The sequence below is a fragment of the Vigna angularis genome, chromosome 2 (assembly GCF_016808095.1).
Source record: "Vigna angularis cultivar LongXiaoDou No.4 chromosome 2, ASM1680809v1, whole genome shotgun sequence".
NCBI classification, from domain to species: Eukaryota; Viridiplantae; Streptophyta; class Magnoliopsida; order Fabales; family Fabaceae; genus Vigna; species Vigna angularis.
In genome coordinates this window covers 46,583,095-46,605,018 of record NC_068971.1, presented here as the reverse complement: position 1 = coordinate 46,605,018, position 21,924 = coordinate 46,583,095, and the positions used below count along the sequence as shown (strand labels likewise).

Here is a 21,924-nt window from a genome sequence, read left to right as displayed (position 1 = left end):
GCAGTATTCCCCCCATAGATAGACGATAGAACAGGATTGCACTGGCCTTGTATTCCCTGGTCACATGAGGAAAGAAAGGAATTAACTTAATGCTTTACAGATGAAAAATTCATCATCTGTTTTCAGAATCCGATGCAGTCATGTGGTGAAATAATTGATAACACCAAGTTGTGTTGGAATTATTCATATTTATCTATGTTCTCTTCTTTCCTTCAAGCTTTGTCATTATCGAACAATCTTCTATCGTTTTCCAAGCAATTAGAATCATAGACTTTGAGTGTACAACCAATGATCCTTTCTAATTCAGTTTTTGTGCCTTACGGTAATTGTACCCTTCAAGATAGATATACAAGGAGATTTTACTACTTTTAATTCTCTCATGCTCTATACACACTAGAGTTTTGATTTGATACTATTTCTCATTGTTTTTTGTTTTCTCTTTTTTTCTAGAAATATAAAAATTAACTTTTATTAAGATCGTTTTATCTTTATAAAGATTGTGAAGTGATGAGTAAATGGTGTTAAAGAATATTTTTCCACAAAGTAGATCACGATGTATGGTCGGAGCAATTGGGTGACATGGTCACCTTCAAAGTTTCAACCTTCTTTTGAATTTTGCACATAATAGTGTTTTACGGGTCACTCTCATTATACAGTTCTACCTGTCATTGCAGGTTGTAACTTCTATCTAAGAACTGAAGAATGCTTAGAAACATTCTCTTTTAAATTCTAAACAAATGTTAAAATATTACATTGTCAACTTTATATTCATCTGTAAAACAAACTCACTTTAATAATATTATGTTTTAGCTAGGTTTTTCAAAAATAAATTTTTCATTACATAAAATCACATTACAAGAAAATTAATTCTTAAATAATGAATACTTTTAATAATAAAAAATAATTAATTATTGTAATGATGAATTTAGATACTTATTTATAAATTAAAAATTATGAACAAAAAGTAGTTTCTATTATAAATAAAAAATTATATTTGATTTCTCATATGGTTTTTAAATTGGTTTTTCTTGTTTCAAAAACTACGTCTAAGACCTTTACTTTTGTGTGTCATATATGACATTAAGATTTTGAAACATCAACAACTTCTAACCCATGCAACAAGAAGGAGCAGTGCGTGAAGATATGGATTTGATGATATGAGATGTATAATGTTGGTGGTTGAAACCCTAAATAGAAGACACTTAGGTCACTATACTTCTTTACTGTGTATACACCTTAAACGCATGACTAGTTTATCAAAAGAATACACTCTTTCACACCAAAGCTCTTTTCCAACACAGTTGCGTTGTCCAAGGGAACACGCATTTTATAAGCGATAGAGTTTTCCCTAAATATATCTATTATAATTGAGTATAGTATTAACAAGAATCTATAATAAACTTGGATTTAAAAATTATAAATAATAAAAATATAAATATTACTTATTTTAATAATTAAGCTTATAAAATTTATTAATTTTACTAATTTAATTAAATACAAATTAAGTTATTAAAATAATGATGGTATTTACATATTTTAATTAAGGGGAAAATTATAAAAAACTAATTTATTATGTGTGTCAGCAGGATTGCGAATCATACATTAGGTGGAACAGGTCAAAGGAATTAGTTCATATAGGACGTGTCACTCCATTCTAATATTTAGGAATTAAATGCGGGATGAGTCAAGAGATCGAGTAAATTTAATAAATATGTGAAAATATAAAGTAAGTGTACTCCACTTAATAGTTTACATTATATTTTCTCAGCTATAATATTAAAAAGCATATAAAGAAAGTTATTCAACGATAGAGAAGAAAAGCAAAGATGCACCGTGAAGGAGACATCAACGTAGATGTTTGATGGGAAAAGGTAACAGCACTACTCCAGTAACCTTTTTAATTAATAATGTATTTGTTTCCAAATAACATTATTAATTACATACTATCCTACAGATAGTTTTATGAGTCTCCTTTAATCCCTAAATTAACTGTGATAAGCATTCAAAATTAACCGCTTTCACCTATAATTTCATAGGGAAAGAAAATAAAGAAATAATGCAGTGAAAATTTGAAAGAAATAATTCCAACCTAGTTTAGATGGACTCGTAATTGAATAATGCCAACATGCTAAAAGCTGAAGCATCGGTCAAAAGGGTGATGGAGCTTTTGAATGAATTTGAAATTAATCAGTCTCTTTAAAAGTCTTGTTAGAATCTTTCCCACTTTAAATTTGCTCGGTAGTGAATAATGTGTCACTTTTTATATTAAGAAAAATGAAAAGAAAGAAAATTAAAGCAATTCAAATATATAGAGTTTGTCTTTGGATGATATCCAATAATAGGAAAGAAAGATGGGCAACCTTTGGTTTGGAATCATATGGGAGGCGATACCCACCATCAAACCAACTACATCATTCATAATAGATCAATTAATACAAGTTTTTAAGATAAAACTTGTATTAATATTCAATACTTTTAATACATTGTTTTTTTCGCACATTTAAAGAGAAAGTTTAAAAAAAAATGTATATTTTTCCTTTGATAAATGTACTTTCCACACATTTCTTCTTTATTTATGTTTTCGTCATTGGAAAAGAATAGGTGCTTAATATAAATTCATTTCAAATATAAACAAAATTATAGATATTTTATCTGATTGAAGTAAACTTATTTTTTATGAATATATTAATTAGTATACTGAAAATTGTAACCCAAAATAATACCAAACGATAGTGAATCAAGAAGTTAAAAGATAAAAAAAGAGAGAAACAATCAATGGGAGTGGTTAGCGTCATTGCGTTCACAGTATATTTTGGCAAATTTTTTGGTTAAATCATTGCATTGGTTTTCGGTGGTCAAATTGTAAATCAGTGTCCGTATTGTTGTTTGTGATTTTTTTATTTTTTAACTATTTTTATTTTTACTTTTTAAAAATTCTCTTAAAAAAGATAACAAATTTGTCACTCGTTAATGTTACATATGATGTGATAATAACAATATTAAATATTAGTATAATGTTAGATGTTATTACTTTAATTTTAATTTAACTTTTCTATTTTTTTCTTAATTTAATTCTTTTTTTAAAATAAAATAATTTCAACCTTATATAAATTAAAATAAGATTTAATTTTCTTATAAATATATTTAACAATATTAAATTTGTTTATATTATGCGGTACTAATAGTTTAGGCTCTTAAGATTCCATAACTCTTTTGAGCCAAACCAACCAATAAAGTAAAATTTTTAGATTTTTTTATTTCTAAACCAATCAAATGCTTACCATCCAATGTAGTGAAAATTGTGCTCTTTAAATATATATATATATATATATATATATATATATATATATATATATATATATATATATATAACTTTGTTCTATAATAAAAGAACATATTCTTGTTGCTCAAGTGACAAACAATGATGACTCCAGATGAGTCTATTTACTGTAGAGAGAGGATAACCTCACTGTAGAGAGAGGATAACCCACTAATTTTGATAATCTGAATTTTGAAGTTGACAAAAATTGAATGCGTATTCATTAATTCGAGAATATGTGAACTTTATATGTCAAATTTGACTGTCACTAATCTTGGATGAGTGTTTCTCCTGCATTTTACTGGTTTCATCTTTCACCTCTTTATATTTATATTATTCCAATTGTGTCTTCTCAGAACTACATAATCAGAGAGAATCTTTTGACTGTTGATTGTATTTATTGTTGTATGTAATATTTGTATGTGTTATGATGCATTTTTGGGTTGGACGAGGCTTTAACTGCAGTGGTTGACAGGACGCCGTGCTAGGTTGGATGCATTAGTGGGTTGAATGGGATGAAGGTCTAAATTAAATACATTTCTGGGTTGATGGAAAAAGGTTGAGTCAAGACGTAATGGTTGAGAACAACCGAAGAGTGGTTGTAGAGGTTCCGCACTTGGAAATGCGATTGAGCGTCCACATAACCGTAGTTAGAAGTGCGCGGTTCAGATCATGCTGCAAGCGCGATTCATACCGCGCTGCAGTTGGAATTGCGGTAGCCGCACATTTAGACCACAACTTGAATTGCGGTGAATGAATTTTATAATACTCCTTCTTTTTCTTTTTCACTATAATGTTTTTAATTTGATTTTTTTTTTTTTTATTAATTTATTTAAATGTTTTATATTTTGTAGTTAATATTTTTAATTTGTATTTTTATATTTGACATTTATTTAAATATTATTTTTAATGTAATTAATTTTTTTTTAATTTCCAAATTTAAATACGTTTGTTAATTTTTTGAATTTATAATTATTTATTAATATTTTATTTTCAATATGAATTATTATTTAATTATTTGTTGTTGTTTTTTTTGGTTTTTGATTAATTTATTAATTTAAACTTAATTTATTGTCTTTTTGTGGTTTTTAATTAGGTTTAATCCTTTTCTACATCCCTATTTATGTACGAATGTCTCAATTGGGTCCTCGTTTTTTAAAGTGTATCAAAATGGTCCCTAATTTTTGAAATTGATATCAATTGAGTCCTTCCCGTTAAGTTGGCTGGACGGCGTTAAAAAAATTGATGAGTGGGATGCTGAGATGACGAAATGTTACTGACGTGGCATTGACCTGGCTTAATGGTGAGTTTTTTATATTTAAAAAACGTGAAATTTGTAAACCAAAACGCAACGTTTTGATTTTTAACATAAACAACGAACACTTTATGAGAAGGACGAATCCCTAAATTGAAGAGGGTTTTGTCGAGAGTTGTCTTTTGTGGTTCCAATTTGGCGGACAATAGGTATCGTTTCTAGATTTGCGAGTGATCTATCGGTGGTATTTCGGTAGAATCAGGAAGGTGTTGGCGGTGAAGCACGTGGAAAGCAGTGGCGAAAGTGTTCGAAGTGAACCACGTGTTCAGGTTAGTAAATGTGCTTTTGATTGAATTTTGTGATGAATTTGTCCTTTATGGTTGTCGTAACCTGTTGTATGTTGTATATTGTTTCGTTTTCGATTGCAATGTGGTCCCTCGTTATTAAAGCGTTGTTTGATTGTCTTTTTCAGTGGGTTGTGGTTTGAATATATTGTTAATGCTTTTTTTTTTGTGGTCCCCCATTGTTAAAGTCTTTTCTTACTTTATAGGTTAAAATATAATTGTTGTGTTGTACGTAATGGAAGGAAATTTTGAAGTTGTTTTTCACCATGGTGGAAAGTTCATAAATGAAGGAAAACTTAAGTATGAGGGGGAGAGTACAAGTTTATCCTTTGACCCAGACATGTGGAGCTATTTCCTTGTAGTCAGTGTAGTAAAAGGTCTAGGTTATGATGGGTTTAAGGAGTTGTTGTACTGCGTTAGTGGTGGTTCTGTTTTGGAAAATAGGTTGGAACCTTTGTTGGATGACATAGGAGCCATGCACATGATTACCTTAGCCAGGCTTAATGGTGAGGTTCATCTATTTGTTGTTCACAATGTCTCTGAACCTGAGGTGATAAATATGTTAGAATATATTCCTCAAAATACAGATGAAGTAGAAGTTGAACCTGTAGGTATGGTTATGGGTGAAGGTGAAGAGGAAGGCGGGGGTATGGTTGTTGAACCTGTTTTAGAAGAAAGAATTGAGGCTGATGATGTTGTTGAAGGAGAAATTGAAACAGAGGTTGGTGGGGGTGAATGTGAACAACATAGTGAAAGACAATTTGAGGTGGCTGTTAATGAAGGTGAGAGAGGCCAGTGTGATGGAATCAATGAAAGTGTTGTGGTGTCAGAAGAAAGAGTTGAGGCTGATGATGTTGTTGAAGGAGAAATTCAAACAGAATGTGAACAACACAGTGAAAGACAATTTGAGGTGGCTGTTAATGAAGGTGAGAGAGGTGAGGATGATGATGTTGTTGAAGGACAAATTGAAACACATGTTGGTGTGGGTGAGGTTGAAGAGGATGGTTGTGATGTTCGAAGCTGGACCAGTAGTGGTCATGATGATGGCAATGAGGAGGTTAATTACGACTGTATGGAAGGTCTGGTTGATGTTAATGTTGAGTGTGATTTAGAAGAGGAGGTAGGAGACAGAGTGGCAGATTGGTTTGGTAATGTTGAAGTTGATGTGCAATCTGATGATAGTGATGTGGATGATGGGTATCTAGATGTATGGCTTATAGGGCAAAGGTCATTGCTTCAGACAATGTTGATGGGTCTTTCAAAGACCAATATAGAAGGATTTATGAGGTTTTATACATGTCTAAAGGCCTGCAAGGATAGTTTTGTGTCCTGCAGGCCAATAATTGGGTTGGATGGTGCTTTTCTGAAAGGAAAGTATGGTGGTGAAATGTTAACTGCTGTTGGTAGAGACGCAAATGATCAAATGTTACCTCTTGTGTATGCCGTGGTCGAAGTAGAGAACAAGGATACTTGGAAATGGTTCCTCCAATTTCTGGTTGAAGATCTCGGTGGGGAGGAAGTAAGTTCATCATTTACATTCATGTCGGACCAGCAAAAGGTAATGCACATGACCTATTCCCCGATTATGTTAATTATCTTTGAGGTTGAAATCATATCTCTAACAACACTGTCATAATTTGATTCAATAGGGACTACTACAAGCTGTACAAGAAGTAGTGCCTGGAATTGATCAATGTTTCTGTGTTAGGCACTTATACGCTAATTTTAGAAAGAAATTCCCTGGAAAACAACTCAAGCGTTTGATGTGGAAGGCAGCTACAACAACCCATCCACAAGCATGGGAAGCAGAAATGAGAAATATTAAACAGCTTAACGATGAGGCTTTCAAATACTTGTTAAAAATCCCTCCCAGGTTTGTATTTAAATTTCTATTCTTAAAAATCTGCCAAATATTCACAGTAACATTGATGAACATATATATGTTGTAGGTACTGGTCAAGATCAAGATTTAGCAGCAAGGCTCAGTGTGATACTTTGGTTAACAACTTGTCGGAGGCTTTCAATAGTGTAATGGTGCATACAAGGTCTAAGCCAATCGTAACCATGATGGAGGAAATCCGACTTTACTTGATGAAGAGATGGGCAACTAACAGGACAAAAAGTCAATCACTTTTTGGGAACATTTGTCCAAAAATCAAGAGTAGACTAAAGAAGGAGTCTCAGTTAACTAAATATTGGATACCGTGGTAAGAATGAGGTTTGTTCACTTATGATTTGTTTTAAAATGTGTTAGTGGTTTATGATTATAATGTGTTTCTTGTTTTGATTTTACAGCTGGTCAGCAAACAAGATTTTTGAAGTTCGCCATGTGTCCCAAGCCGGTGACAAATTTGTAGTCAATTTAGATGAAAATTTGTGTACATGCAAGAAGTGGGAAATCACTGCCATACCATGTTGCCACTCGTTAGCTGCTATGAAATTCCTAAATCTTGATGCAGAGGAATTCATTCCATGTTGCTTTAGGAAGTCAACATATGAAGAAACATACTCTTCAATTATCTATCCAATAAATGGTAACAATATGTGGGAGATTACCACATATGAAGATGTTCTCCCTCCACCAAAAAGAACTTTGCCTGGAAGACCAAAGAAGAAGCGAAGGTTGGAGCAATGGGAGTTGGTGAAGGATGACAAAAGAATGAGGAAGGGTGGTTTAAAGAAAAGATGTGGCATTTGTAAGGAACTCGGCCACAACAGGACTTCTTGCACCAAAGCACAACAAACACAACAAAGTACCCCATCAACTCAACCAAACATCCCATCATCAAATGAAGAAGAAGCTGTAGTTTAAGGGGATAAATGAACAACTTTAATGTATTTTTTAATGTCTCTTTGTATTAGACAGCAACTTCGTGCTCTTTTTGTATTAGACAGTACTTTGGTTATCTTATGTTAATTACACAGCTGATAATGCTAATTTTGATGTTAAATCCTCTTTTTTATGTCTTGTTTTGTAAATAAGAGCACGCTCGTCCACTGTGGACGCTCGTCCACTGTGTATGCATTAAAGAACGCTCCCTCAACGACAAAAAAGATGCTCGTCCACTGTGGACACTCGAGAGGACGCTGGCCAAGCGATAAGAGCACGCTCGTCCACTGTGGACGCTCGTCCACTATGTACGCATTAGAGAACGCTCCCTCAGCGACAAAAAAGACGCTCGTCCACTGTGTACGCATTAGAGAACGCTCCCTCAGCGACAAAAAAGACGCTCGTCCACAGACTCCTAAAAACACCTCAGATATGCAAACATTTTTTTAGACTCATCACATTTCATAACAAAAATAAAGTTTTAACTAGTAAGAAGTCTGACTTTCATTGAAATGGAAGAAAAGTACAACACGGTTACAACCCATCAGCCCATTCTCATCAACATTGATACGCAAATTGTATTTATTACACATAAAAGAAAAACCAAAAATATCAACACCTTCATCCAGTTCTGAACAACCAACAAAGATTTCTCAAACTTAACTAAAATTTTCCTATAACTATCCATTTCTTCACTGTGCACCGAACTTTCTTTGTTTCCTTCACACTTTAAGCATTTCCCCCTTTCCTCTTCCACAACATCATTGAACCATTTGAAGTAGTTGCAACCACCCTCTTCAGCACCACTCTGTATAAACAACAATCGATTCTCAAAAACACTTCCACATAATACAAACGTCAAATAAATCATACCTTATACTTCGAGCATCCCCAAAATTGCTTGCCACGATTCTTCAAAGTTTTAGCAGTTCTCAGCGCGCATCTCAGTCCACAGTGGCAAATCGGTGAACACAAATTACGGTTTTCCTTCCGCCACACATTGCATGTCGACGAACAACAAGAATGCTCCTTCGACATCGTCTTCGAACAACTACGTTCTTAAACCCACCCACCTGCGACGAACAACTACGTTCTTAAACCCACCTACCTGCGTCGAACAACGACGTTCTTAAACCCACCCACCTGCGTCAACCGATTTGGGGATTTCTTCAATTTAGGGATTCCTCCTTCTCATAAAGCTTTCGTTGTTTATGTTAAAAATCAAAACGTTGCGTTTTGATTTACAAATTTCACGTTTTTTAAATCTAAAAAACTCACCATTAAGCCAGGTCAATGCCACGTCAGTAACATTTCGTCATCTCAGCATCCCACTCATCAATTTTTTTAACGCCGTCCAGCCAACTTAACGGGAAGGACTCAATTGATATCAATTTCCAAAATTAGGGACCATTTTGATACACTTTAAAAAACGAGGACCCAATTGAGACATTCGTACATAAATAGGAATGTAGAAAAGGATTAAACCTTTTAATTAAATCATCATTACACTTTTTCATATTTTATTAAATGAAAGACATAATTGTCAATTAAGAGGTGTAAGATGAAAGAGATGAAGTGTTGGGAGAATCACTCATCTTGGATTTAGGAAATATGTTAATGTTGTAAAAAGTTAATGCACTTTAGTTACTTTAGTTGATATTTTCTAATATAAATTTGTAATTACAGTATTAGATTAATCAATATTTATCCGTCCGATTATATTTCAAATGCAATCAATAAACTAAACTAATGTAATAAAGTTCAAATACAGGTTAAAGATTCCAGAGTAGAAGCATAACTTTTTCTAGTAAAACTTTCAATCGAAAAGACTTGTTTTACATTTTACACTTTATAAAGTGAGATTATATAGGAAAAAAATAAATGTATTATTGACTTCTAAAATTATAGAGAATTCAAAGAAAAATAATTTTAAAAACATGTTGATTTTTATTAAATGAATAATAAATTAGTTACATTTTAAATTTATATACTTAAAACTTTACTTAAAATTCCAAATCATCTTGTCTAAAATTTGTTAAAATTAACAAGAGTTCATAGAAAAATATGAATATAGTTTTGGAAACTTAAAGAAAAGAGAAACAATTGATAGTTCAATTGTATATCTGTTTAGACGCTCTTAATAAATTTGATATTGTTAAAATTATATTATAATTTCAAGCAGTAAAAATATTATAGAAAAATCAGTTATTAATAATTTAAAAAAAATATCTTAATTTAAAGAGCCGCTGGTATACACTTTTTGTCATTTAGAGAATATAAATAAAAAAGTAAATCATACAGAAGTAAAGACTTATTGTTTTAAAGATTTACATAAAAAATAATGATAATGCTTTATATAATTACACTCGCATCTCATTGGTATTAGTATTTTATCTCTTCACTAAACTTTTTTTGTTGATAAACCAAATAACATATTAATCACTATTATATATGTGAGAAACAATCAAGATTGAAAACAATATCACCCTTATAAAATGCAACTGTTAGAGTAAAATTGTCTTTATATTGAGAAAGAACGATCATTCTTAACTACAACAGTCATTGTATCTCTTTTTATCCATCTCCAACGCAGCATTCCTTTCGCTTGTTGCACCTTCTTTATCTTTTCTCTTTTCTGTCTGTTATTTCTTGAGTTTTAGTCTCTTCTTTTCATCAACTTCATGTTATTATTATCTCTGTTTTTGTTCACGTTAATCATGTTGGGTACAAACAAAGTTTCACATCAAATAAAATAAGAAATAGACATAAGTTTATATATAAGATACATTCCTTGATAAGAGGTCTTTTGGAGTGGTATAAAAATCAAATTTATGAGGGCTTAGCCCAAAGCGAAATGATCTGGTATCAAAGCCCATGGTTCAGGTTTGATGACCGGAAAAAAAAAACTTTTGAAGAGATACCAATAACAAATTCGTGAGCTCATGGTTCCGGTCTAGTGGTAGTGATAATTTATGATTACGAATAGTATTGAAAATGATTTATACAATACATTAGATATTTTTATATTTTTCATAGAGTAAAAATTAATACTTTTAGAATAGGAGCCTTTTTGATAATTACAACATATTTCTAAAAAAATAACATTAACTAAACACATGTTTTAATGATTCCTAAAATGTAAACAGACAAATTTGCTTTTAATACTCAAAAATGTTATTTTCATTATGTTGATCCAAAAATAAAATATATAATAACTTGAGTTAAATACCTCTATAAATAAAAACACTTTTGCAAGCACTGATTGAAGAGAAGATAGGTTTGTGGGCAACGCAATTGAATTTCCACCTCAGGTTTCGTAGCAACATGAAAAAGAGTTATGCTTTAGGTTAGCACCACTGATAATATTGAAAAGCATGCAGAGAAAGTTATTGAACGAGAAAAGGAAAAGAAAAGTAAAGATGCAGCACCAAGGAGACACCTCCCTCATCATTGCTACCAAAAGATTGTTATTAACACCACCACTACTTCCCTTCTCTGACCGAGTATATGGGGATAAAATATCATACCTACTTATTAAAAAAAATTAAAATTAAAATTTAATTTATATTTTATTAAGTTAAATTTAATTGAAATTAAAATTTAATTAATATTTATTTACATTATATTTTTATATTTTATTGTAATTTTATTTAGATTTTATTTTAAAATTTTTTAAATGTTTATTGATATTCATGAATTTTGGATATTCATAAGTATTTTTTAAATAGATATTTGATAAATAACAGATCAGATTATTTTTTTAATAATTGGATAACTAGTATCTTTTTAATAATTGGATAACTAGTGAGTAGTATTCCTGGACATATTACTATCTTTATCTCCAATCCTTTAATTAATATACTTTTTTTCCAATAACACTATATTAATTAGGTTATCTCACGACCTCCTGCAACAAATCAATTCACTCTCATTCCATCCCAAAATTAATCATCAATAATTTGCATTCAAAATCAACTACTTTCTCTTACTATAATTTCATAAATAAAAAGGGGAAAAAGAATGTTATAAAAATGGAAAGGAACATTAGTCTTTCTTAATTTGATTCATTAGTAAAATGTTTAGAAACAAGAAATTAAAAAAATTATTAAATATTTTGTTGTCCTTAAATTATAACGAAAATTTTTAGAATTGATTTATGTTAAAAATTTTGATTCTATTTGATACTCTAACTTTAGAAATAATATATTTATTTTCTAAATATTCAATCACATAAAATTATGAAAAGTAAAGAGGAAGATAAAGAGGAAAAAAAAAGTGTCATAAATGTACTTTTTTTTTTGTTTTAAATTATCTCACATAATTAATTTTTGCAACATAAACAACACTTGTCAAGAAACACATCAACATGTTATACTTTCATGTGAAATGTTGTTTATCACATCAAATAAATATAATATCATTGAGTGAGAGAGAGTAAATTCAATGTTTTCTAAAGTTAGGAGATCAAACAAGATCAAAATTTCAAACGAAAATCAATTCTAATTTAAATTGAAATACTAAAAACATATTTAATTCTTAAAAAAAATAAATTGAGAGCAACGGTTTTAAAAACAAGAATTTTGAGTTGATGGCCTACAATTTTTTTAGGACAGATTTTTGTGTTGCATTTTTTGTTTAAAATATGGAGTGGACATTCTCAAAGCACAAGCATAAATTCTATTAATTATTAATGTGGTCGGAATGGTAATTAGCCATTTGAATGAATTAAAAAAGATATCACTTTGTTTAAAAATGTAGTTAGAATCTTTTCAGCTTTATGTTTGTTGTGTAGTAAATATTGTGTCATTTTCATGTAAAGAACATTCAAAAGAAGAAGAAAAAGACGAAGTGTGAAAAACAAGTAGTCTTTAGTTCTGTATGCAATTTAAGCAATACAAATTTGGCGTTTATATATAAATATGGGATTACCCTTCGACCATACCCAATAGGAGGAATTGGGGGTAACCTTTCATTTGAAATGAATTGGGATAACACCCACCATCACATGCAACACTAACTTTCTTTCATTCTGGTACGAACTCGCACCAGTTTCATTCATAATTCATCAAGCAACCTTTCATTGGATTCTCGTTCGTTCAGTTCAGCCAACAGGTAAGCAACGAAAGTGTCAATTTTTGAATGAGTTAACTCTGTTTCAGATGTTTAATGTTAATACTCTCTTTCTAATTGCTTTCTGTATCACTTTTTACTAAATCTCATTCATCTCTATTTGCCTAAGAATGTGTGACCCTGTTTGTGTCCATTTACCCAAGAAGAAAGTAGACATTTTTTTGTGTGTTTTTTTATGTTCAATATTGTTATCATCTATCTTCATCAGCCCATGTATAAAGTTAAATTAAACTTAAAATCTATTTTTTATCTTTTGGTAGTTTATGTTTGCTAGAACGCTTTCTTTTAATAGGAAAGGAAGAAAATAGATATGGAGCCAGAAAATGCATTTTTCTTAGCCATAAAAATCTATTTGGCACAATAGGGTATGTTTAGTTTGATTTAGAAAAGAGAGAAAGTTTCCTATGAAGAGATGTTAAGGTTTTTCTTTTCAAGTGTTATCATACTTGCTTCTCTTACAATAGCGGTAAAAGTCATGTATTTCTGCTATAAATGGGGTTTTTTTCAGAAAGAAACGGCTACACAGCATTTACAAAAATAACTAAGCCCACATCACTTACGAACTTTGTTTGGTCCTTTTATCTTATTTATTCGACCATTTTTTATATCTAAAATATATATTTTTCATATATATATAAATATATATACATGTGTTTATTTTTTTGTATAGTCTCTCTTTTAATTATGTAATTTTATTTAGTTAATTATTTTTATTGATAAAAAATGTTTATTTGGTGTCAACGAGTAGGCAACCTAACTTTATCTAACTTTATGATTGAAATATGTGGATCGGCAGGTTGAACTTTCACGACTTATATAGACGTTCAAATAATTATTATTATTTTATGAGTTTAATTCTAATTTTTCTATTGTTGTGAATATTTTTATATTACTGACTAATGAAAAAATATCTTCATATAACTCTAAAAAAATGAAGTTTAATAATTTTACTGTCAATTTATGATGAGGTGATGCGTTATAAAAAGTTTAAAAACGTTAATATATTTTAGACGAAAATAAATTCATAGGAGCTGTGTATATTAAAAACAAAATCATTTAAAACAAAAATTATAAACATGACACGTTGAATGGACCGTTTCAGATCATAAATGACACTCTTATCTAGATACTAAAATCCAATCGTATATATTTACATCCTGTTGTGTCATAAATATTAAAGATGAGATTTTGATTATAAACAAAAGAAGAAAAAAGAAACTTGCTTTCATCATTATCGGTAAAATATTTAGTAGGAATAAGATTAAAACAATAAATATAAATAATTATTGATTTCTTCGCCCAAGCTTTCTTCCAATGTTTGTGTAGTGACTTCTCCTTCTTCCATGTTCAAAGTATTTGTGTTTGTGTTTGATTCGAATGCCTTAATTTCCGTTTTCTTTTATTATTGTATTTTATGCATATCTTTTGGTCAGATTTGTTTTGGTTTGGAGGCACCAATAAAAGAAATTGTCTGTTTTTTTCTTTTGGCTAAATCAGATAATGCAGAAAATGTTCTTATGCAAGTGTCGCTCTTTCTATATATATATTTTTCTTAATAGAAATATTGTCTTTTAAAGAAAAAGATAATTAAAGCATTAATTATTAAGAAAAAAAAACGCATTGATATACGTAAATTTGATACCATTATCTTCATTGTTCTTTTTATCAGTAGTCTTGCCTTTTCGAAGCAGAAGGATATTAGGTTAAGTATTAATTGTTGAAAAAAAGACAAGAGTAATTTACACTTAATTATAGTTATAATTTATAATCGTAAATAATATTGAAAATAATTTATCTAATACTTGGATATTTTCTATATATGTCATTACATTAAAAAAAACAACATATTTTATATAGTAGAAGCATTTTGACAAGTATAACATATATTACCAAAAAAATAACATTAGCTAACCACATGTTTTAATCATTCCTGAAAATTTAATTTTCTTGCAACTTTACTTATTAATAAGATATATTTGTTTTTAACTTGATATAAATACCTCTTATAAATTTGAGTAAGAGTAAAAAATATACTTTAAAAAAACGTATGTTTATGCAGAGTATATACATGAGTTGAGAGTGATGAGAACAAATAGATATTGATGGATGGTTTCAACATTTTGTCACATTTTTTTATTATTTGCATATTACTTCCAAACTCTAAGTTTGATCTTTAATCTTGTATTGCAACAAATTAGCGTCATAGAAAGTTAATCCCCCTTAACTCTCTTTCATCCCTATAATAACATTGATTAAAATTGTAAAATGAAGGAAATACTATTAAAAAATCACTTTATTTGTCAGTGTAATGTTTTAAGAATAAAATGTTTCAGTGTAGTTTTTAAATAAAGAAATATTATATGTCAAGCATAATAAAAAAAATATACACTTAAAGCCATCTAGTTACTAAAAGTAAATACGAATTTAAATCCTTAACTAATATGATTTCTTTATAGAAGGAATTTGGAAAATATTTAAATTTCGAAACCAATTTAACAATCATTAAAAATAAAAAATTAAATATGAGAAGAATACAAACCCACAGAATTTATAAAGTTCAAATTTTACATACAAACTTATTTTTACTTTTACTCAATTTAAAATTAATCAAAATTCACAATCCTAACAGAATAACTTTTAAAACACAGTTCTTCACATTAGAAACACTATGTTTTTCACACAATTAAAATATTTGCATTGGATTAAAACTTATGTGAAAACAAAGAAAATACATTTTGACATAAATTTTTTAATAATATTTTAACATAATATATATATATATATATATTATTTATCATTTATTATTGTATTAAAATATTGTAAAAAAACTGTGTTAATGTATTATTAGTCGGAAAGATAATTATGAAACAGAGTCCAGTGATGGGTACCACAAAAATGGACGCACTGAATAAATGTGGAGCCAATTTATTTTTACGCGTTCTATCTGTTCCTATCAAAGCAAAGGGACAAAGCACTTAATGAAAAAATAAATTAATAATATTCAATTGAAAAGCAGATAATTTGTTTTAAAACACGTTTAACACTTTCCTCTTATTTAAGCTAAAGTAGTAAGAAGATAACTTTTTTCTAAGTTGAGAATGAGAAATTGTAAGTATATTACCTTATTAATTTTTGTCTATAAAAGGACGTGTGATTGACTGGTTATTGTTGGTCTTGGTTGAATATATAAAAGAAGGGTGTTGGTTCATCCGTTCGCTGGCGGTAAGGCATTGTTTGGAAGGAGCAGCATCTTACCGTCACGCTGCTCTCCACGACAACGAAACAACAAACACTACCTTCCGTGACAACGTCAAACAATGGGAAGAGGAGGCATTGAACTCGAAACAACCAAGGTCTATGACCACGATGATGTAGCAGACGTTGAAGTTCCAAGTACCGCTCATCAAATTAGCAGCGGTTTGTGATCTCATTGCTTTTCACTTTTCCATTCATTCATTACATTTCCAACATTTCTCTCTACAGAATCTGAAGACTCCAAGGTTTTGAGTTTGAATGAATATGGTGTAGCAAGAACATAATTAACACGTGTTTTATTTTCTAATAACGAAGAAAGTTGTAAAGGATACACGCAGATTAAGAATTTTTCAAAACTACCCTTTTGTTTTCACCAATTCATGTCTTCAATTCCAGTACTCTAATCTTGTATTTGTTGTCTTTTCTTTTGGATGGCATAGGAAGAAAACAATAGAAATTAATTCTGCCTTTAATGGTTCGATTCTTCCCCTTTAATATATATATTTTTAATTTTTGTTCTATGTATGTGTGCAGATTCATGGTTTCAAGTGGGCTTTATCCTCACGACTGGAATCAATAGTGCCTATGTGCTTGGATATTCAGGAACCGTTATGGTTCCATTGGGATGGACAGGAGGTGTGGTTGGTCTAGTTCTTGCTACCATAATATCACTCTATGCAAATGCTTTAATTGCTCATCTCCATGAATATGGAGGACAAAGACATATTAGATATAGAGATCTTGCTGGATTTGTGTATGGTAAGACAAATTAGCTACTTTTTCATCACTTCACTTTGCTTTCCCTGTTATTTTCTGCTGCTTATGTTCATTTCATTATTGCAGGTAAGAAGGCTTATTCTCTCACATGGACTCTGCAATATATCAATCTTTTCATGATAAATACTGGCTACATCATTTTGGCCGGTTCAGCCTTGAAAGTAAGAGATTCTTTTGGCAAAGTATATATTTTCTTGCCATTTAATTAGGTTTGGATTCTTTTCCTTGATAACACATTCCACAACTGATAAGTCTTTTGCTGTTTGTCATCTACATATTGCAATGAATTATTTTTTTTTTTTTTTCTGTTTTTCTTTGTTGAAATAGATATCTATTGATTTTTTTTTCTTTGAATCGAATTTTGTTTTACTGTGATACAGGCTACTTATGTTCTATTCAGGGATGATGGTCTATTGAAACTTCCATATTGCATTGCCATAGCTGGATTCGTGTGTGCAATGTTTGCCATCTGCATTCCTCATCTTTCAGCTCTTGGAATTTGGCTTGGATTTTCAACTATCTTCAGCCTAATATACATTATCATATCATTTTTGCTGTCGCTTAAGGATGGTAATATCTCGTGTCTGAAATGTTTATCCCCGCATATTAATCTCATGATAACTTGTCAACTGGCTTCTTACTATATTTTTTTAATGTGACACAGTTGAACCATGTTAGGGACTCGAAAATTATAATTATTAGTTTCTGATAGTGACATCTCAAATATAAAACTCATGAATCGTGAAACAAACACTATAAATGTACATTTGATATAGCATGCGATGTGGTGTACTATGCTTACTTTGTCGTGTCGAATATACTGTGAAAGACATGTCCTTTAAGACTATGCACTAACAGTACACGTTACCAGGACTACAATCCCCGCCTCGTGATTACAACCTTCCAGGAGATGGTTTCAGCAAAGTATTCACGATAATTGGGGCATCTGCAAACCTTGTGTTTGCATTTAATACGGGCATGCTTCCTGAGATACAGGTTAGATAAAAGCTTGTCAATTTTCATACAATACGTTTTTCGTTGATATAAGATTCTCTTTCATTCATTATACGTTCTAGAAGTTGAGTTTTATTTGGTTATATAATAACTTGCAGGCAACAATTAGGCAGCCAGTTGTGAAGAACATGATGAATGCACTGTACTTCCAGTTTACTGTTGGAGTTTTACCGTTGTACCTAGTTACGTTTACAGGATATTGGGCTTATGGATCTTCTACATCAGTGTATTTGCTTAACAGTGTAAATGGTCCAGTTTGGGTGAAGGCTTTGGCCAATATTACAGCCTTTCTTCAATCGGTCATCGCATTGCATGTACATACATCTAAATTAGACTCTTCGTTATTATTGAATGTTTTACATCAACTTTTTCCTTGGCTTGACTTGATAATAATTCTTGTTCTGCTTCTATTAGATTTTTGCAAGTCCAATGTACGAGTTTTTGGATACTAAATATGGGATTAAAGGAAGCGCGTTGAATGTTAAAAACATGTCATTTCGAATCGTGGTAAGAGGTGGTTACCTGGCTTTTAACACATTTGTGTCGGCTTTCTTGCCATTCCTTGGAGATTTCATGAGCCTAACGGGGGCGATAAGCACATTTCCCCTTACATTTATTCTTGCAAACCATATGTATCTTAAGGCAAAGAAGGACAAACTAACAAGCTCGCAAAAGCTCTGGCATTGGTTAAACATTGGTTTCTTTTCCATCATGTCTATTGCAGCTACAATTGCCGCCATACGACTTATTTCTGTAGACTCCAAAACATACCATGTTTTTGCTGATTTGTGATTAGATTCCTTCTATTCTTTCAGCAATAGAAACCCAGTAGTTTTTAGTGTTTAAGTTACCTTTTGTTTTAGGAATAAAGATAAGCATAGAATTTCCTTGTAGGAGATTGTATTGTACCAATGTATTGATGTATTTATTGAGTAAACTTTTTACTTTTGAATCAATACTGGTCACTCAGATCAGAAAATATGCATATTTGTCTAGTTAAGAAATTGATCATATTCCTGACGGGAGTTAGCCTATCAACATCAACTCAGTCATGCAAGGTAAGCTAGAATCAACAATACATAAAATAAATAATTTGATAATCAATTCTCAATAAACTGAATACAACACTGAATTTAAATTGAGCCTAACTAAGTTAATACATTAAAGAACGTTATTTCGTGGTAATAAATAATATCAAACAAATAGGAGAAATACTTTAGTTGATATTTCTACAAAAGAATTTAGTAAGCCTGCTATCTTAAAGACCTTCGTGAAATCATCTAACAAAAACTCCAAACCTGCAATATTTAAGAAATAGGCACTTGTATCAATAAATTAAGGTCTTTAGGCTCTTTTAGAATAATATATATATATATATATATATATATATATATATATATATATATATATATATATATATATATATATATATATATATAAAGTAACAAATGTAATGTACATGGCTACGCCATTTTCATATCCTCTACCTAAATGAGAAAATAAGTTCTATACTGTACAAACTTCATAAGTGACGGATATAAGAAAGTGCTAAGGATTATTGACTCCGCTAGCTTGATTTCATTGAACTATGCGGTTAGTTTCATATCATCAACCTTGGTTGATTACGGTTACAAACCTCAACTATTATTTCAAACCAAACAAGAACTCTAGCACTTATTTCATAGCGATGTGCAACAATCAAAATAGGGAAGATTAAGAAAACTAACTATCACTAAGATCATGAATAATTACAGCTCATGTACAGTTGCATATAAAGTCAAAAAATAACACATGATGATGTAGTATGATGTAAAAACGTCATTTTCCTATCTCGAATGGCTAAAATATGACTTTAAGGAAAATGCAGATTTCATCTTAAAATACACATGGAGGTTCAATATCACATATTTTTTTGAACTAGATGCAGAGCTCAAGGCACTCCCATAACAACAAATGTTTGTTTGAATTATCCCTTTTGAAAAACATATAATGAACAAACGCATGAACATATAATTGAAAAAATATAAATAAAATGCTTGAAATAGACATCTGAGGCTCACCTTGTCAAGCATCATCCAGAGACCAATTTGAGAATGATGCAAATGGAGTTGAGAAGTATGAGGGGAACTCTAAGGTACTGAGTTGCATAAATGAGTCCTATAAGCTGGCCTTTGAACGACTTAGTCCTTCCTACTGAGAAATCTGCGAAACCCCATCCTCTAGGTGCAAGAAAACGACCCTCATTTAAAATTGCCAGTGCATTTGCAAGAAGCAAAAAACCCTCAAGTAAAGTCCACAAACCCATTTCCCTACATTGAATACAAATCCAACCATGTCATTATCACGTAACTGATGTTTGACATAGACATTTTAAAGGAAAGAGTATGCTTCCATTCTCACAGAGCTCAACTCAAAAGAAACCTATTACCAAAGGATTGAATGCATCACTTTCCCTGGACTGAAGGTTGGTTGTACAAAACTAAAAAATTACTCTATAGTTACTGTTTTACAATCAGTTGGAGACTATGTGCACCTCACTCAATTACCATAATTAAATGACTGTTTTTTAATTAAAAATTCCAGAATATGAATGCATTGCACCAACTAAAATTCCACAATCCAAATTTCCTGATAGAAAATAAACCGCAATAAATGAATCTACAAATAATTTCCCACATTGTGGGAAATGATGAACAAAACAGGTGCAGACATTTAACTCGCACCAATTTATACAAAAACAGGAATAACTTTTGAATAACAAAACCACAAAAACATTCAGCCAATGCCACAAAACAGGCGATTAAGGATGGCAAAAAATCTTAGATCTTCCAACAAAAACCAACAACTGATGCTTATTGTTTCAATAAACAACAGGATCAAATTAAGATTTAAATGAGTTGGATCGAAAAGAAAAATTGATAAAACCTGATATGGAAACGTGAGATGAAACACTATCGATCAGATCATGTTGATGTTGAATGCGTGAATGAAGTCGGAGGAAGGAGAATCCAACACCCCCAATCAGCTTGACCGATGAGAAGAAAAGGTCACAGATTTATGTTGGATGGGCAAGCCCAGTAATTAAGAACCAAACCAAACTCACTTAGCAAAATAATTTTTTAGTTAAAAATTTAGTTTCTCCTGTAACTTATTTTTTCTTTCTTTTCTAATTTTTGTTTTTTTGTGTTTAGTTTAGAAATTTTACATAATTTTAATCATTTGATTTAATCCAAATATATTGAAAGTATAAAGGTTTTCTAATCCTACTTTAATCATAGCACGCTTTGTTCACTTTTATAAAAGTTTAATTTTTATTCCCTGTTTTTTTTTCTTCTTTCATTTACTTTGTACAATATTGAACTTAAGGGAACATATGTGTTTTATTTCAAAGAAGGTGAAGTTAAAAGAGCATATTTTAAATAAAAAAAGGTGTGACCATCATGCATGAGATATTAAATTGGATATTAGTACATTTATATGGTTGGTGTTCTTAACTGGTGACAAGAAAATTATTCTGAGAGGTGTGTTAGCACTATTTGAAAGTTTGAGTTGTATTATTTAAGAGGATTGAATGCACTTATATAAGTAATATACCTTTTACATTTTCTTTAATGGCAAAATTGATATGGATAAAAAAAAATCAGATAAGGAAAAAGCTCCACATATTTACTTACCACAAGTTTTATGTATTTGAGCATTCAAAGTGTCAAAAGTATATAACTACATTTTTAAAATTTAAATGATTTGATATAAGAATATTCTAAAATAATATAGTATAATTGGAAAACTTTCCAAATATTTTAAAATAATATAGTATGATTGGAAAACATTCCAAATATTTTAAAATAATATAGTATGATGGGAAAACTTTTCAAAAATATAGTACTAAAACCATAAATGGAATTATCACATATTAAATAAAATAAATTAGTTAGAAGTTAAGATTATAAAGCTAATTTACACTCATATAAAATAATCATAAAACAAACTTTATACACAA

The 21,924-nt window shown here is 30.4% G+C and overlaps 2 protein-coding genes across 3 annotated transcripts; one reads left to right on the top strand and one right to left on the bottom strand.

Moving 5' to 3' along the window:
- The first annotated feature begins 12,680 nt into the window (after positions 1–12,680).
- Positions 12,681–18,909, top strand: LOC108328380 (proline transporter 1). 2 transcript variants are annotated; one of them, XM_017562239.2, is made up of 8 exons: positions 12,681–12,860; positions 16,075–16,295; positions 16,668–16,892; positions 16,977–17,071; positions 17,291–17,480; positions 17,782–17,906; positions 18,023–18,238; positions 18,339–18,909. In XM_017562239.2, the coding sequence occupies exons 2-8, from the start codon at positions 16,196–16,198 to the stop codon at positions 18,714–18,716; spliced, it is 1,329 nt and encodes a 442-aa protein (XP_017417728.1). In that variant the 5' UTR covers positions 12,681–12,860; positions 16,075–16,195; the 3' UTR covers positions 18,717–18,909. The 2 variants fall into 2 exon arrangements, with proteins under 2 accessions (XP_017417728.1, XP_017417727.1); XM_017562238.2 differs by having other exon boundaries at positions 16,072–16,295.
- A 127-nt stretch (positions 18,910–19,036) lies between these two features.
- LOC108328386 (uncharacterized) lies at positions 19,037–21,021 on the bottom strand. The gene is made up of 3 exons (XM_017562249.2): positions 20,850–21,021; positions 19,985–20,233; positions 19,037–19,222 (listed from the first exon to the last, which is right to left on the bottom strand). The coding sequence occupies exon 2, from the start codon at positions 20,227–20,229 to the stop codon at positions 19,996–19,998; it is 234 nt and encodes a 77-aa protein (XP_017417738.1). The 5' UTR covers positions 20,230–20,233; positions 20,850–21,021; the 3' UTR covers positions 19,037–19,222; positions 19,985–19,995.
- Positions 21,022–21,924: the final 903 nt, after the last annotated feature.